Source organism: Hypanus sabinus, chromosome 3 (assembly GCF_030144855.1).
Source record: "Hypanus sabinus isolate sHypSab1 chromosome 3, sHypSab1.hap1, whole genome shotgun sequence".
Lineage (NCBI taxonomy): Eukaryota > Metazoa > Chordata > Chondrichthyes > Myliobatiformes > Dasyatidae > Hypanus > Hypanus sabinus.
This window is the reverse complement of record NC_082708.1, coordinates 116,515,745-116,534,135: the sequence shown is the minus strand read 5'-3', so window position 1 is coordinate 116,534,135 and position 18,391 is coordinate 116,515,745. Positions and strand designations below refer to the sequence as shown.

The window sequence follows — 18,391 nt, the reverse complement described above, 5'->3', positions numbered from 1 at the left end:
TGTCTTTGATTGGAACTAATTTAAATAAAGAGAACATGTTGGCGTACAGTTGAAGTCAGAAGTTTACATACACTTAGGTTACAGTCATTAAAACTCATTGTTTAACCACTCCACAAGTTTCATATTAGCAAACTATAGTTTCCGCAAGACATTGAGGACATCTACTTTGTGCATGACATGAGCAATTTTTCCAACGATTGTTTACAGACAGATTATTTCATTTTTAATTGACTATATCACAATTCCAGTGGGTCAGAAGGTTACAAACAAAATCAAAAGAAATCAGCCAAGACCTCAGGAAAAAAAATTGTGGATCTCCACAAGTCTGGTTCATCCTTGGGAGCAATTTCCAAACGCCTGAAGGTACCACGTTCATCTGTACAAACAATAGTACGCAATTATGTATAAACACCATGGCACCACGCAGCTCAGGAAGAAGACGCACTCTGTCTCCTAGAGATGAATGTACTTTGGCGGGAAAAGTGCAAGTCAATCCCAGAACAACAGCAAAGGACCTTGTGAAGATGCTGGAGGAAACAGGTACACAAGTATCTATATCCACAGCAAAACGAGTCCTATATGGACATAACCTGAAAGGTTGCTCAGCAAGGAAGAAGCCACTGCTCCAAAACCACCATTAAAAAGCCAGATTACGGTTTGCAAGTGCACATGGGGACAAAGATCTTACTTTTTGGAGAAATGTCCTCTGGTCTGATGAAACAAAAATTGAACTGTTTGGCCATAATGACTATCATGTTTGGAGGAAAAAGGGTGAGGCTTGCAAGCCGAAGAACACCAGCCCAACTGTGAAGCATGGGGGTGGCAGCATCATGTTGTGGGGGTGCTTTGCTGCAGGAGAGACTGGTGCACTTCACAAAATAGATGGCATTATGAAGAAGGAAAATTATGTGGATATATTGAAGCAACGTCTCAAGACATCGGCCAGGAAGTTAAAGCTCGGTTGCAAATGGGTCTTCCAAATGGACAATGACCCCCAAGCATACCTCCAAAGTTGTGACAAAATTGCTTAAGGACAACAAAATCAAGGAGTGAAGGTATTGGAGTGGCCATCACAAAGCCCTGACTTCAATCCGATAGAAAATTTGTGGGCAGAACTGAAAAAGCGTGTGCGAGCAAGGAGGCCTACAAACCTGACTCAGTTACACCAGTACTGTCGGGAGGAATGGAACAAAATTCCAGCAACTTATTGTGAGAAGCTTGTGGAAGGTCACCCAAAACATTTGACCCAAGTTAGGCCATTTAAAGGCAACACTACCAAGTACTAACAAAGTGTATGTAAACTTCTGACCCATGGGAATGTGATGAAAGAAATAAAAGCTGAAATAAATCATTCTCTCTACTATTATTCTGACATTTCCCATTCTTAAAATAAAGTAGTAATCCAAACTGACCTAACACAGGGAATGTTTTCTAGGATTAAATGTCAGGAGTTGCGAAAAACTGAGTTTAAATGTATTTGGCTAAAGGTGTATGTAAACTTCTGACTTCAACTGTATTTGTCAAAGATAGAACATATCGTGCTTGTCCTGTCATGCAGTTTACTGTGATGTTTGTTGTAAACCTATCATTGTGATGTGAAAAAGAATGCGTGTTTTACATGATCTTTTGAGATCTTGCTTTATTGCAATCTCATTTGTAGAAAGAGTATTCGAAGTCTAGAATCTGATCAGAGGAATGCAGAATGTATGGGCACTAATACTTCAGTGAAGGCTGAACCAGGGATGAATGAAGCTAAAGTATCAACTAATATTCACCTGCAAGTTGAGAAAGCTCTGCCTGCTTTTGATGTGAGTATGATACAATTTTTTTTTATGATTTCAAGGAAACTTCTGTATGCAGACGCAGCAGGCCAAATGGAAACACTGAGCTTCCAAGCTTGAGGAGAAACCATTTTAACACGTTCAACATTCAGGAAAGAATTGTGGTTCTAGGTTAGTTGTGTTAGTTCTCTGCTTAATTTCTGATCTTTGGGGGTTCTTCCAGGAGTCAAAAATGGCATGCTGTCTTAATTCCAAGATATCAGTTTATTTTAAAGTACAAACAAACGTAAAGTACAAAGTAAACTAAATAAAGAGCTGATAAATGATGCCAAGTGGGGAACTAATGTTAAGGGGTAAGACAAAAAAATAAAAATATTATTACATTTATGGGTAAGAAATTCCTTAGACAGGATTAAATTAGTTAATAGTCTATATAATTAAAACAGTTACATCACGTGGGTAATGTGCTAATACTCAGCCAATGAAAAATGAGAAAGGTGACGAACCGTTAGTTTAGCTGCTGTACCGCTTTCTGCCCGTGAGTGTGAAAAGTACATGACTGTTTAAAAAGTACAAATCTTACAATAAGTATTATTTAAAGAAAAACTGTGGTTTCTAACAGCTGCTAGTAGTGAAGGTGGCGCCCCAGCACTCGAAAGTTATTGGAGGTAGAGATGAAATGCTGATCTTTTAAGCAGTGCTCACATCTTCAGAAAGAATTTTAAATTACGCAATTTGCACGGATTAAGATGAATAAATATACAATGAATTAGCAAAACTGCTAAAAAAATGTACTTCAATTTAATGGTATTACTAAACCAAATGCTATATTGTTAAATCAGTATTTACTTCCAGTGAAAACGGTGCTTTGTTAGAGAGATGGGGTATGGCATTGAATGGGATAGGTTGATAATGAGTGCATTATATCAGCAACAAAGGAAAAATAAATCAGTAATTAATGATTATTAATTCTTAAAACTGGAAAATATGAGTGATTCTGCAGCAATTGCATGGATTGTAAACTTCGTAACAAAATGTTGTGGTAAATCACGGGTTTAGATCTTGCTGCCCTATGCAGAGCTGGGATGCAGAAGGCTTGTTTTGCTGGTCTTCTGAACTCTGGGGCTGGTGGCAGTATCTAAACTATGACTGTGCCACAGGCAGTTTAGTGAATAGGAACTGCTTGGAAATGCTCCTGGTTTTCAGTTGTGGTTGGGGGTGGGGCTTCTTTGTCTTTTCTCAGGTTGTTACAGAATTTAGAAGCTTTTGGATGTTTTTGGTATTCAGAAACATTTACTGCAATACTAATAGCTTCCAAATAAAAATAAAAATAGCTATTTATTCAGAAATAATTAAAGAAATTTTAAACTGAAGCAAAACAATGTTTGAGGGTCTTCCCATGTTAATCTGTGGGTCTGGAATCCCCATTGAAATTAGTGGGGTTTCAGAGTCAATGTCAGGTCATTTTGTAAATCAGAATAGTGATTCCATCAGTGACTTGTTGCGTTCCATGATGAATACTGCAGTGGAGTGTAGTAACAGGTTGCAACCCCCAGAACTGCCAGGAGGTTCTGGACTTATACAATGTGAACACGCATCGAAGACTTGTTTTGGTTTGGCTGAACGGCATCTGTGACCTGGTGGTTTGTACCTTCCTGATGTTTTACCCATGTTGCAGTCATTGATGAGGTGTTCAGATGTTCCCTAGGTTCATTGATGTTGCAAATTTTAGGGAGTAAAATTGCATAGATTTTTCAGAAATATTATTTAAAAATTTTTTGTCCTGAAGATCATTCTGGAGAAGGCTCCTCACACGAAAGTGGAACAGATAGAGCCCGATCTGCAGTTGGATCAGCAAGCATCATATTCTTCTTCCTCAGCACCAGTAGCAACTCCATCTGAAGTTCCAACATGTTTGCCAAGTCAATCAGCTGGTAATGTGTTAAAGCATATTTACAATCCTTAACTTTGCAGATATGTTAATACATTTCACAAATTGTGAATGAAGAGATTTTCCAACAGAAGTTCAAAGGCTGGGAGAGCAATTCAAACTTCACTTAACTAACTGAGAATGTTAGAAAACCATCCAAACTTAGAAATTTAATCTCTTTTAATCTTGAATTATACAGGGAGGTATAATTATATAGTTTACAGTAGGGTTCCATTCCAGGGAACTGCTCATGACCGGAACTGTTTGTAATTCAGAAATGAACAAAAACTGTGTGTGGGTGATAATTGTAGTAACAGCTGTGATGGAGAGAGTGCAGGTACAGAAAGAGTGGCTGCCAGCCAGCCTCACCGGCTCAGTGAGTGAGCAAGTGAGGGGTGTCTGCTCGGTGGTCCGGCTCCGCTTGGCTTGGCTTGGCTTGACACCGCTCCTGATCGTTGCAGATCGGGAGAAGGAGCGGGTAGGGAGAGAAGGCACGCGGAAATGCCCCGACAGTGTGGCAGAAACAGCTGGCAAATCCATCCACATCCAAGCAGCTGGTCTCCCAAGCACTTGTTCATATGCTCGGAGAGTCCATAAATTGGGGTTGGAATCTGGGGAGGGCCTGGATAGTAAATACTCAGTATCAATATATATTTCATAAAAGGATCTATTACTTTTGAGTTATTATAGGTATATTCTGGGTTGGAGTGCTTAGATATACTGTATTGCCAAAATTGGAATATTCTAAATGTATTGAGATTAAATGACTTGAATATATAACAAATTCAATGATAGTCAGTGATTTTAATATCAACGTCCAATGGATTCCAGTTAATTAGGAAACATTGGGACCAGTACATTTTGGTTCAATTAAGCGATTGCCCCAATTATGAAAATAATTTCATGAAAATGGTGAAAAAGATATTTTAAAAAAGAGACAAACTAGTGTTTAATTGGGTAACAAATTATATATTTTAATTAAATACAGAACGTTACCAAGACCAATGCAGTACTATAAAATTGTATATTAATTTTCATTAGTTATTGCCAGAGAAATTCATCTAGTTTGTGCTGCTGTGTTCTTTTGATTGGCCTTAATCAAATCAGTGCAGACACCTGGTGCAAATGTCTCTTTAGGATGCCTGCATTCTCCAAATCTTCATTTCCATTAAAATATTTGAGATGATTGTTGATACCTGCAGATTCTTCGTAGTTCCTAACTTACTGAATTAGTGAAATCATTTCATTTTCACTCCGGGCTATTTGTGACTCTCCAGGCCTGTGGTGAGCAAAACAGTTCTAAATTGTCTTGTTGCTTATTTCTCACCAATTATCAGTGACAAAATCATTGCTTTTTGAACACAAACATATGTAACTGAGGCTAGTTTAAAAACTGTTCGCCCTAAGCATAGTGTAGTGTCTTAACAGCCATACAGGTACCTGTGAGTGACGCTAGTTAGAAACTGTTTGGCAAGACTCTTGTCCCAATTAAGTGGCAAAGTCTCAAATAAACAAAGGGAATCCTGGCTATTTTCTCAATTAGTTTTTGTTCTTTAAGAGTGTCCCAAATAAGTGGCTGTCCCAATTAATCAATGGCCCAATTAACAAGATTCCACTGTATTTGTTATTTTCTTGTAGCAAAGTGCAATTTTTCTCTAATTTTTAAAGCTTGGTGCTGGAGTATATGTTTGCTTAACTTCCTTGTTGAGTCAGATAATTAGCTAATTATTCAATTCCTGTCATTATGTTGGAATGCTGCAAGGATCAATTTTTGGCCCATTATTGTTCTCATTCTGTATGCTCCTATTAGGTCAGATTATTTCAAAACACAAGGTGAACTACCATAGCTACGCAGATGACACACAGCTGTATTTGTCCATTATTCCAGCTGACTCTGAGGCTCTAAACCCTCTGGTCTTACCAGCATTACAGAATGGATGAGTTCGAATTCCCTTAAATTAAGGGGAAAAAAAACCCAGAAATTCTGGTAGTAATAACAAAGAGTGTGAATCTTAGAATTAACCTTGATCATCTGGCTTTACAAATCAGCCAGAAGGAAAGAATTCACTGACTCAGCTAAATTTCAGGTCACACATTAACCATATTACTAAAGACTGTATTCTTGCATTTAAGGAACATTGCAAGGGTTAGATTTCTTATAATATCTCAACATGCAAAAAATTTGATAAACAATTTTGTTTTTAGTCAATTAGATCACTCTAACGCACTCTTTTCAGGACTGCTAAGAAAGATATAAATTGGCTGCAGCTTGTTCAAAATGCGGGAGCAAGAATCTTAACCAAAAATTGAAAATTCGAGCACATTTCACTGGTTTTTAGCATCATTACACTGGTTGTCTGTGTCTTTTAGGATCAACTTTAAAATGTTCTTAATTGTATACAAGGCTGTGAATAATCAAGCTCCTCCATATATTTTTGAGTGTCTATCGTCTTACAACCTAATCATCATCTTGGAACTGCAAATACTGGTTTGCTTAATGTTCCTAGAGCCAAGCATATAAGAACTGATGATGTGGCCATTTGCTCTTATGCCCAAAATTCTGAAGTTATCTGCTGACTGAGGTACACCTGGCAAGTTCTGAGGAACATTTCAAAACACTTTTAAAAACTTACCTTTTTAAATTTGGCCTACTTAATGCCTATTAATGATTATATTTATATAATTTGGTATATTCAATTATTTTTATTCTATAGAATGTTTGTCTTACAAATTTTAATTTTTTTATGACTTGATTTATCTTTACAATCAATGTAAAGCACTTTAAGTCTGCATCTTAATGTATGAAAGGTGCTATATGCATAAAGTTATTATTTGGAACTATGTTTCTGAATTCTGTGATGGATCACAGCCCCTCTGACTAACATTTTAAAAATGTTAAATAATGATAATGGACGTAGTTTCTGTTATTTGACAGAAAATTCATCACAGACAGTCATTCCATCTACAACTTCATCCGCAGTGACTCCCAGTCCAGTGGTATCGCAGGCTCCAATGAGCTCAGTCCAGATGAAGCCACTTAGTTCCCCTTTCCTTGGACCTACTCTGTCACGGATGCCGACAGCTCCGATCCCAGGCACTTTTGATGTATTATACCCTGGGTTTGCTATGAATGAAAGGGGCGAGTACCTCACTAACGCACCTGTGTATTCGTATAACAAAAGTGGAGCAGACCTTCCAGATGGTAAGTGCTGTTTTTTTTTTAAATAGCGTATCAAGGTTTACATTTTTAAATGTCAGAGGAGGTATGGGATGAAGTTCTCAAATTAGTTAACTCAACCTCTTTATGTGCCCACCACTGCCTGCTACAGTTCAAGGTCGTACACAGGGCCCATATGTCTAAAACTAAATTATCTCTCATCTACCCAGATGTTAATCCCTGTTGCGACAAATGCAAAAGGGGCGAGGCTTCCCTTATTCATATGTACTGGACATCCCCTAGTTTGGAAAAATACTGGAAAGATCTCTTCCAAACTCTATCCCAAGTACTTAATTACAACCTGGAACCCAACCCTTTGATTCCTTTTTCGGCACCTCCGGAGAGGGGCACATGCGATTGGCTAGGCGCGCAGTTTTGCTCAAGTAAAGGGATGCTGCCCGCCCACCCACGCTCAGTGGCTCAGGGACATCATGTCCAATCTACACCTTGAGAAGATCCACTACTCAATCCTCAATTCGGAAATGAAGTTCCAAAAGGTGTGGGGACCCTTTCTGAATATTTTCAAAATTCCCAGCCAGACTAAAGGTCCATTCTTTCTCCCTTTCCTCAGTACATAAATCCGTGACCTCCAGCATTTCCCGGTAAAACTCTTCGGACTCAGATTTGTTATCATACAACAGGCTATGTATTAGAAAAATACACCACCTTTATACCATTGCAGCTCTGTGGGGACAAAGGTTCTGTTTAACCCTTTCTGCCTTTCATTGATGGCTTGGAGTTGGGGACTGGGAGCAGTGGGGTGACAATGATTTGTACTGTGTGTGCATCTCTTTCATGAATGAGAATTGTACACTTATTACATTTAGTATGCTCTGCACAATTCTTCTTTACACTATGTTCTCTTTATTTAATAAACAATAAAAACATTGACTAAAAATACAGTATCATATATTTTTAACTTGCAAAACTATTGTGAATTCTTTTCCAGCATATGTCAAGTATTGGCCAAGAGTTTCAAAAGGAAAAATATATTGCAATTAAAAGTAGAAGTAGAGTGGATGTTTGAAATGCATATTCAGCCAATCAGTGTCTGAATGGAAGAGTTTTCATAATATCACACAACAACAAGTTCTGCAGTTAGCAAGTGCCAGGATACAGTTCTTGTTTGCAAACTTAGAAGTGGTCTGATGAAGATTCTCTTGTATGATTTAAAGAATGAAAATGAGATTTAGTGGGAATGGGTCTCTTTTCTCTGGAGCTTAGAACACAGGATCAGTAGGAGTAAGCATAAACCATCTCATTTATTATAACCACTCAGAAAGATCAGTGCAGATCACTGACTGCCACTCTGTTTTCCTGCTGCTCTTTGCATCTACAGATTTTTTTTTTGTTGATTTTGTTTTTGAACATGTACAAGATAAAAGCATTCATAGCACTCCAGAGTGGTGCTTTGATAAATTTAAATAACATTTAAACGTTTAGTAAAATGTGCACAAATTTGATGGTCATTTCCATTTCATGAAAAAGTATTTTTTTTTCATTCTTCAAATAGATAAAAGCATTCTACGCTTTTTTTACAACCTTGGTGTTAAGGTAAGCCAGCTTATTGTGACTTTACTGTCATTCATAGTAGGAAATTATTAGCCATAGGAAGCATGTTGGCTCTATTGCCTGCCATTACATTGGCTTTGTGGACTAATCTTAATTCCTGAATATTTAAGTTTTGTTTAATAAGTTGCTTTACACTTTGTGATCATTGTAGTCCTCTAGTCTAATTGCTTTTGCATAAAAGGAAACTATCACTGCTACTTTTATGGTCCACCTCTTTAACATGACATTTAACGGTGGTATTAATTCTAATGCATTGCTCATAAATGACTATTCCTGTGTGTGCCTGGCCATTAAGAGTGGGAAGCTTTTCATATGTTGTACTGCTAATCTGCTGCCGTCTATTGTCTACACCCATATTGTCTAAACCCTAATAAATTTAATCGGATAGTAATGAGCAGGAGGACCTTGGATAACTTCCTTGTATGCCTTGGGGAAAGAGGGAATAATGAGTTTCTCACAAAGGGATGTCAGTTTCATGCTGATAGCTTGCAGCATGAAAGTTGCTGTGCAAGGCGTCAGTCATGTTGGTGATCACACTTTTTCACATCAACCACTTTCTTTTCCAGGCTTACAGTTTTCCATGGTGGCCACCATTTTCCTATCTTTATCCACTGAATCAGGCTTATTTGAAACATTGTGGAATGTATGCTGGGTGTCCTCCTCCGATATTCCATGCAAATCCTCAGTTCCAGGCGATGGCTGGGCAGGTGCGGATTGAGGATGCGGGAGCCCCGTTGCCCATGTCAAATACTCAAGAAATCAATGCTGCTAATCGGTCAGATGTCGGTGAAGACACTGGTCATTCAGTAGCTCCACAAGCAGCTACCAGACACCTGCCTCATGAAAACAAATCTGTCCCAGTCTCATCAAACCCTTTACAAGCCCCACAAAATTTTAATCCTTTCTTCCCATGTCCTTTTCCTAACTTGATATTGGATGGAACACAGCCTTCTGGATGGGCTGCACCTCCACCCCAGAATTTAATTCCTCAGACTGCACACATGCACCCTTTCAATTTTCATCCTATGTACATGAATGTACAAGGACACACATATCCATTACAAGTAAGTGGTGGGACCTCAGTGTGTCCAACTGAGCAGAAGGTTGGTGCACCACATCAATGTGCACAAATTTCCGACAGCACTGAAAGTCTCAACTTGGATGAATCGGAAAAAGAGCCAATAGAAATCAGCCATGCAGGGAAGGGTGAGCTTTCTCAGACTCAGCTACTTCCAGAAACTGTTGGTAATATCAGAGACTTGCGTCCCTCAAGTGATAAGCAGCAGTCAGCTCCTAGTCCGCATAAAGAATATGTAAAGCAACACCCAGTCCTTAAAAGAGAAATAGAGCTAGAGAAAGCAAGCATAATTTCTACTTCTGGGCTTTCTAGTCTGGATCCAAAGAATATCGAGTCACAGAATCTTGCAAGTAATTCAGAGAGTCTACACACAGAGGCAAAATCCAAAGGTGATTTAGCTTCTCAAAGTATTGATAAATCAGAAGTTGATAGCGTAGAGCAGCAGCCTGTAGCAGTCACCTCCAGGAATCAGAATTCTAGGAATTATAAATTGCCCGGCACCTTGTACAATAAACCTGGACATTTTCACAAACGGACTTCAAGAGACATGAATGACTACTCAAAAGATGATAGTCCCTCAGAAAAGAATGTACTTCGATGTAATCCGCACATCCATAAGCAGGAAGAAGGAGAAATGAGTAGGAAAGATAAACAAGGCAAGCCATGGTCATCAAGAGACACAAGTTACTTACATGATGACGATATTGACAGGACCAGTGAAGCAGCCTCAAAGGAAGATCGAAGACCACCTTCTAGAGACAGAATTGTACAGAGATCTGAAATGAATGCAGGTGTTGGTGGGATGGAAAATTTGCAGATAAGAATTGAAAACCAAAGGTACCATATGAGTGATAATAGATCTCATGAAAGAACTTCAGCCAATAGGAGGGATGGCGATGGAAGACCGTTTCGAAATCCAACAGCTGTGGAAGACACCAGTGGTGCACCATATGAACGGAAACGCAGTAGTTTTAGGAAACAGAGATATAAAGAGAGTGGGAAGTCTAATAGTTACATAAGAAAATGATAATACTTTCTATAATTATTAATTTAACACTGGCATAACTAGAAAGATTTTTGAAAGGAGTTAAAGAGTTTTCTTTATCAACAGCATTATGTCCAGCACAGACATTGTAAGCCAGAGAGCCTATTCATGTGCTTTACTGTGCTGGGATCTAAATGCCTTCATTACAGGTTGAGACCAATTTCCTGTTGTGCTGTGACTTCTGAAATCATTTGCCATTTTAGTCCCACATCCCAGCCTTTATCGGTCTTGAGTCCAATTGTTGTTTGAAAAATATATGTAATGTGCTTTCATTACCTCCTGTTGTTACTCATCTTAACCGTTAGTTTGATTTAAAAAAAATCCTTGTTCCTTTTGTCACAATGTAAATCTGTATCCTCTTGTTACTGATCTGTTTCCTGCAGAAATTGCTTCCACCTCCACTAAAAAGCTTTGAAATTTTTAAGTTAGATTTCCTTTATTGAAAACAAATATTCCACTAGGATTTGTACTGAGGGACTTGATGGTTATATATAAATAAATTATCATATAGTTTGTGGTAAGTTTATAATACTGGAAGTTGAAGGCATATTTCAGTTACAAAGCATTAAATTACAAAGATCATGTGGCAGATGTATTTCAACCCAAGAGAAGGGTGATCTGTATTGTCTGAGAAATAGATCCTGCTAAAGACTTTGATTTGAGGTTCTGGTAAAATACAGCAATAGTCACAAAAAATTAAGACTTGGGGAATATTTAACTTTTCTAGCAATAGGCCTGGAATGTAAACAATTCTATCACAGTTGTATATTCTTGTTTATGCCTCATCTGAGTTATTCTGTGGAATTCTAGGTGTCAGGTCTCTAGCACAAGTTCACCGGTAAATTAAGGGGGGTTCAAGGGTTTGGACTAAGAAATTAGATTAATTATTGTATTTGCAGGTATATGCATTAGATAATTTGATAACTATAAAGTATTGATAGACTGGATGTTGGTAGAAGTGTTGAAAGTCAGACAGCAGAACATCCAGGATGTACAGAGTAAAGACTTAAAAGAAGCGATCAACTGACTATTTCCCACAAAAAAGCAGTTAGTATTTAATGATGAGCTTCCCCTCAACAAAGGATATTGTGTTTTCTACAATTCATGTTCCTTGTTTCCTAACCTTTGCTTTCAAATAATATTTCCAGTTCCTTCAATATCACTTCATAGCTGCAAACACTCATATGGGATCATTCCTCTTAAACAAATCTGCATTGTGCTGACATCTTTCTTAGCACTGCTGTTGAGGCCTAATCCAGTGATACAAAATGTTTAGCATGTTTTGTTTCCATGTTCCTGTTTACAGAACCAACGATTTTATTTTTATTTTTGAATTGTTCGAAATCACTGAAAATCAAGATGAGGCCCTTGTTGCAAGTGTCTAGAGAGGCACTTGCAGTGGTCCGAGTGTGTTTGTGGTCTTCTGCTGCTGTAGCCCATTCACTTCAAAACTTGATGTGTGTTCAGTGGTGCTCTTCTGCACACCACTGTTGTAACGTGTTTGAGTTACGGGCGCCTTCCTGTCAGCTTGAACCAGACTAGCTGTTCTCCAACCTCTCCATTAATAAGGCATTGTCGCCTGCAGAACAGCTACTCACTGGATGTCTTTTGTTTTTCCACACCATTTTCTGTAATTTGTAGACTTGTGTGTTAGAATCTCGGGAAATAAGCAGTTTCTGAGATACTCAAACTACCCCATCTGAAATGAACAATCATTTATTTCAGTCAAACTGACCTGGATCAAATTTCTTCCCCATTTTGATGTTTGGTCTGACCAACAACTTAATCTCTTGACCAGATCTGCATGCTTTTATGCATTGAGTTAATTGGCTGATTAGATATTTGAATTAATGAGCAGGCGCACATAATAAAAGTGATCACTAGGTGTAAATGGTTGAAGTAATACTGAAATTAGTCAACTTGGGGAGTATTTCATTATTTAAAGCATATCAAAAATGCTCAGTTATGCTGATAATTCTTTTACTCATTCTCGTGATAATGATTCTATCTTACTTTAAGATATTTTTTTGCAGTTGCCAAGAATATGAATGAACTCTTTTCAGTCTAGAAATATTTCCTTTAGTATTAAAGGACAATGTTATTTTGTTTAGATTGCAAAATGCAGTAATTCCTAGTAATAATAGAGGCACAGGGAATTCATATTCAAGATAACAAATTGAATAGATGTTACCTTATTGCCTCTTTCAAGGCTTAAGTATAACACAGTTTTTCTATATACCATGATTGTAGTTTCGGCAGAATTTTGTTGGCACCTGTTCACTGGAGCTGCAGCAGTGATTGCTTTAGTACAGTTTTGCCATTTAGTTTGTTATCGTTTCACTCCTACATCCTTTTACCCAACCTTTACAAAAATGTGAATCTTTGGAAATGCTGGGGAGATACTACTTCCTTTTTTGGTGGAAGCTCAAAGAACACCTGCAACACCACTTAGTTTGAGTACTGCCTTGTGCCTTTTCATTAGGATGCCAATACCTACCTCAGGACTGCTTAATGTTGCTTATGATTGTCTTGACTCATTACTCACAAACATGTGGTATTCCATTCATATCTGAATATGACCTCCCAGGCCGAAATATTTCAGTACAATTTTATCTGCAAAGTGTAAATGACTAGTGTAGCTGTAGTCCAATTAGAAAGACTAAAGTGACATTAAATGTGTGTGGTTAAATTTTTTAAAAAGTAGGCATATGTTCCTTTTAATTGTCTTAGTCTCTGTATTGAGGTTGTAAGCATTAAGGTAATGAGACATTTGTTGTGAGAGAATTTGTCCTCTGGCATTTTAAAACCATAGATTTAACATTTCAAAGTATCTGTGTATTTTTATTATTGGCCTTCAAACGTCCCGCCAGACTCACGGCTTGGCCCAACATATCCTTGCTGTCCAGCCCCATGATCTCAAAATTATAACCAAAATATTAGCAGCACAATAACATCATTTGACCAATCGCATCTGGAGTTTTGGAGATTTCTTAGCTTTGGCAGACCCTTGTGCTGCTTCATCCTATAGTTATCCCAATTTGTATGTATTTTATTTTCATGCTTCAAATAACTGTACCCTAACACTACAGGAAACATTCTATTTTAATAAAAAGATGACAATATTAACTTTGCAGGGATTATATTGCACGTACTTAAATGTGGTTATGAAAATATAATGCATTGATGAGATGGACACAACAGCATAGACTTGTGGACAGACAATATTAATGATTTATTTCAATTTGATGAACAGTTATTAACAAAAACGCTGACAAACTTGTAATAAATGTTAATTGATCCATGCGTTTGTTGGATTGTTTTCCATTTTGAAATGTGGTGTTAACTACATTTTGCTAAAACATCTTACACGTTTTACCATGCAAACAGGAATGTAATATAATCCAGACTGGACTTTTTAGTTTGCAGATTTCATTGAGCCATATTTTTTGATGGGCATTTCCTATTGATTATGGAAATCTGTCTCATTTTGTATTCCAAGATGGTTGAATTTGTAAAGGGTGTCTTGCATTAATAAAATAACTGCCTTGCAATGCAATACTTGTCTTAATTTTATAAGACAATAAAGTGAAAGGGAGAAAGAACATTGTACAATTAAACATAGACTTACTTACCCAACTGTCTGTCCATGGCATAATTTGGGAAATACAAGCTGTTTCCACAGGAAAAATATCTGATGTGGATACCCAAATTTAAAACTTGAATATGTATTTGTTTATTTGTTCCTACAAACAACTGCCCATTCTCCACTTTTAGTAATGGTTCTTACTGGTTTTTAAGTGCTTTTGATGCTATTCATTACAATACAGTGAAATACGAGATTTTGTTCTGTGTACTTTCCAACATGCTGGCAAAACTATCTTACGGACATCTGTAAAAACAAGCCATTTGTTAACTGAGGAATGGCCTGTAAGGGTTTTTTATTGGCAGATATAGTTTACTATTGTATTAAAAACAAGCTGCTGTAGATTTTGTAAATGTGATTTCAGGTCATCAACGAGCAAACTTTCTACACAGTAAATCACCTGCACCTGTTTGCTGGGATTTTTTTTTGCATTCTAATTTTGGTTTTGTTTAGTTGTACAGTCGGCCCTCCTTATCCGCGGGGGATTGGTTCCAGGACTCCTCGCAGATATTGTACCAAAATTCACGGATGCTCAAGTCCCTTATTCAACCTGTCTCAATACGGTAGATCTTAGGACCCAGCAGAAACCCAGACCTTATATAACCTGCCTCAGTGTGGTGGACATTAGGACCCGGTGGCAGAGCTCTGAACCTGCAGTGTTTCTGTTTGCGAAAATGATTACGATTGAAAATAAAGTGTAAGTAATAAAGCGATTGGAAAAAGGTAGAACATTCGAAAAGCATTAGGCTACATCAGTCAACAATCAGAACAATTTTAAAGGATAAAGTGAGAAAGGCTCTGCCCTGATGAAAGCTACAATTATTACTAAACAATGCAGTGTTTTAATTATTGGGTTTTGGGTTTTTGATCCTCCACATCAACCCGGGATGGTGGAAAGTGCACTTGGGAGCGATCTGCCCGAGTTGCGAGAACTTCCATTCCTGACCCCGGTGCTGAAATGTATGTTCTTAAGTGTTTTATATGCATAGAAAGGTAAAATATATACTGTATACTAAGACAAACGTTTGACTAACTGACGGTAAATACCGGATGTATTTGTTCCAACATACTTAGTAAGAGAACTTCCGATTTTTTCGATCCTGATCCACGATAACCCACGCACATCCTCCCGTATACTTTAAATCATCTCTAGATTACTTATAATACCTAATACAATATAAATGCTATGTAAAATGGTTGTTGTACTGCATTGTTTAGGGAATAATGACAAGAAAAAAGGTCTGCACAAGCTCAAACAAGTGCTGGAAGAGCACTTCCGGGTTTTCGCAGTTGGTTGAATTCGCGCATGCGGAATGCACAGGTAAAGAGGGCTGACTGTACATAAAATTAAAGAAATGCGGTTTGCATGACAATCAATGGACCTTTTAAACTTTCTTCTACATTACTTATCTCTGAGAATGCAAGTTTGAGAAGCTTTGTTCTTTGAGAACCTTTTATTGGTTCAAATACACATGGTAGGTGAGCTTCCATTGGATATTCTGTGGATCTTCCATGTCACTTTCAATGTAGAGTAGGGGAGTGAACTAAATGACCTGACAATAATTTTGTGCATTATTTCTTGTAGCAGCTCTCACCTTTGTCAATCAGGGTTTTTTTTTGTGATTTTCTTTTACAAATTTAAGTGTGATTGTTTAATTTGAATACCCAAAAGACGTTCATCACCTGGCAATGGAAACCATCTTGATCCTTTTCAAAGGCACTCCAAGTAACTTTGGTTCTAAAACCACCCACCCCCTCCCTTTTAGAAAAAGAACTTAGCTAATGTTTTTGATGGGCATAACATCAAATGAATTTTCCTTTACTATTTTCTCCATTGCCTTAATGTTTTTTGAAGAGTAGTATGGCTTAGAACTTAATGCTGTAGTTTAACCATTGAATTTCTCTATTCAGTTGTCTAGAATTGAACACTGGTGTTGTTTACTTTTTAATGTTCTTAGCTTATTAATAGTTTCAAAGATTGTATATTAAACAATGATAATTTTGATTAAGTGGGTTTGTTTTCATACCAAATTGTAATTTGCCAGATTTCCCCCATGTCAAGATTATGTGAATGACTGGCTATATAAATCTGAAGTTTATTCCAAAAGGTTTTTATTGCCATAGAGGGGAAGAATTAGACTACAAAACAAAAAATATTAGGTTTCCTGGTACTGCTCCATATGGCTTTGCTGACAAGTTTCAAACGCAACAACAGCTCCTACAGATCAAATCTAATGTTTTAAGGGATTGGCTTCTTTTAACACATTTTACATTTATTTGCAACTTGTGATAGTATTGTAAAGCTTACAATGCATCATTATACAGAATTTTAACTGTATTCCCTGCTCAGTTACTATTTGTTCTGAGAGAGGATGAGGTGCATGGATATGTTTTAGGCTGGTATTAAGGCATTATCTCAGATTTACACTCTACAATTTTAACAACTTGGGACCTAAGTTTGCCATGGGAAGGGATGGGGCAGCCATGTATGGGACAAGACTGTTTAACCATAGACAAATGTAGCAACAGAAATTAAAACAAAACTAATTGGAGCTTGATTCCCTCTTCAAGCCCAAGTAAACTCTTCACTTAAACAATGAGTCTTTACAAAACTCCAATGTTCCTCAGGAAAATTGACTAATATGAAAACAAAGGCAATATTTCAGTGATCTGTAGTAATGTACATTGATTGGAAATGTTTACAGTATAAATTGTCATGAAATCAAAGTGAATAGGCATAAATTTACAAAGCAAAGCTCAATGACTTCAAATAAATTGTAATTTAACACTTTCAATACTTTTTGACATGGTCACTGAAATAACACATTTTCTAGGATAAAATTGGCCTGAGGATGCTCATTACTATTACAGAAAAGTTTAATCCAAAATTTTGATCTTAGTGTTCTCTGGATATTCACTGTATTAGTGTTTTGCTGGAAAGCTTCCTTATCAATTTAATTTGCAGATATCCCATTCAACTTTGGAACTGCAAATTAACCTCCCTGGATTAGGACAGACCCCAATAAAAGTTTTGTCAAAATACCACTATTAGTTATTTACAAAATGTTTGTTACATAGTCAATGACTAATTCACAGAATACTAATGATGTCTAGTATAACAAGCAGTCAACTAGATGAACGTACATGCATACAGACCACCCCCATACTACTACCACCATTTAAATACACCTGCATTGCCCACCAACAAAGCAGTATTGGTTTGAAGCCACTTTGTCTGATTTCCCAACCACAACAATAAGGTGCTTGTGTTCATCCACTTTTCTGATCACAAGAAAAAAGAGAATCATAATTGATTAATTCAAGCAGGCTTGGATATCAAGCAAAAGATCATAAATATTTCCTTCCTGTAATGTATACAAATGTCATAAGATCTTCCTTTGCAGCTGCAGATCTGTTCATACTGTAACTTATTCCACATATGGCAATGTACAACTTGTCAATCAGAACAGGAAACACAGTACACTTAATCTTCATTTTTATAGGATTTAATATTGTTACAGGACACTTTGAAATAGATTTATTCCTCAAAATTCAATTATTGCCATAAGAGGTTGATGTAAAAAATAAAAGAATAATTGATGTCTCCATTTTTTAATTACACCACAACCCCTCTGGTTATCTTTTATAGCACATGGTTGTTTTACTCTTTCTGAGACGCTTCTTCCCCCTTGTACACCTCAAATTGGTGTTCCACATTACAGCCAGGAATAAATAAATGTTGATGTAATAAAACCACAATTATATTATCAATTAGCTATAAATGTTTCAAGGGGGAAAATGAACAATTAAGAATTATTAGAAAGAACTGCTCTTGATGTTGATTGAGCAGTGAGAGATGTAGACTGTTCATTTTCATTCCATATGTTTCTTGAATATGACAACTGGATTCACCATACAATGGGTCAGTCATCCAAGAAAAAATAATTTCCACTCTTCTTCTGCTCCACATCCTATTAACAAAAAAGTAGTAGGTCACAGGCTTCCCAAACATTTTCCAAATAACAAAAAATCTCTACTGCAACTAATTATATAAAGATAATTCAAACAGCTGAATCTACTTTAAAAAGAACTGCAGCTGCTCACCTCCCTCAAACTGCTTCCTTT

The 18,391-nt window shown here is 37.1% G+C and overlaps 2 protein-coding genes across 8 annotated transcripts in view; one reads left to right on the top strand and one right to left on the bottom strand.

Moving 5' to 3' along the window:
- Positions 1 to 18,391, top strand: part of otud4 (OTU deubiquitinase 4) — a 130,090-nt gene that overhangs the window by 63,769 nt on the left and 47,930 nt on the right. For 3 of the 7 annotated variants that reach the window (XM_059964985.1, XM_059964986.1, XM_059964984.1), the window contains exons 14-17: positions 1,661 to 1,808; positions 3,571 to 3,715; positions 6,647 to 6,913; positions 8,442 to 8,482. In XM_059964985.1, the coding sequence (XP_059820968.1) occupies positions 1,661 to 1,808; positions 3,571 to 3,715; positions 6,647 to 6,913; positions 8,442 to 8,482 (601 nt within the window). Of the gene's footprint in view, positions 1 to 1,660; positions 1,809 to 3,570; positions 3,716 to 6,646; positions 6,914 to 8,441; positions 8,483 to 9,066; positions 17,606 to 18,391 lie in introns of those variants that run through there. The other 4 variants (XR_009511274.1, XM_059964983.1, XM_059964982.1 and 1 more) reach the window with 4 other exon arrangements.
- Positions 17,757 to 18,391, bottom strand: part of abce1 (ATP-binding cassette, sub-family E (OABP), member 1) — a 40,202-nt gene continuing 39,567 nt past the window's right edge. The window contains exon 18 of the mRNA XM_059964987.1: positions 17,757 to 18,237. Coding sequence (XP_059820970.1) covers positions 18,190 to 18,237 — 48 coding nt within the window. The 3' untranslated portion in view covers positions 17,757 to 18,189. The remainder of the gene's footprint in view (positions 18,238 to 18,391) is intronic.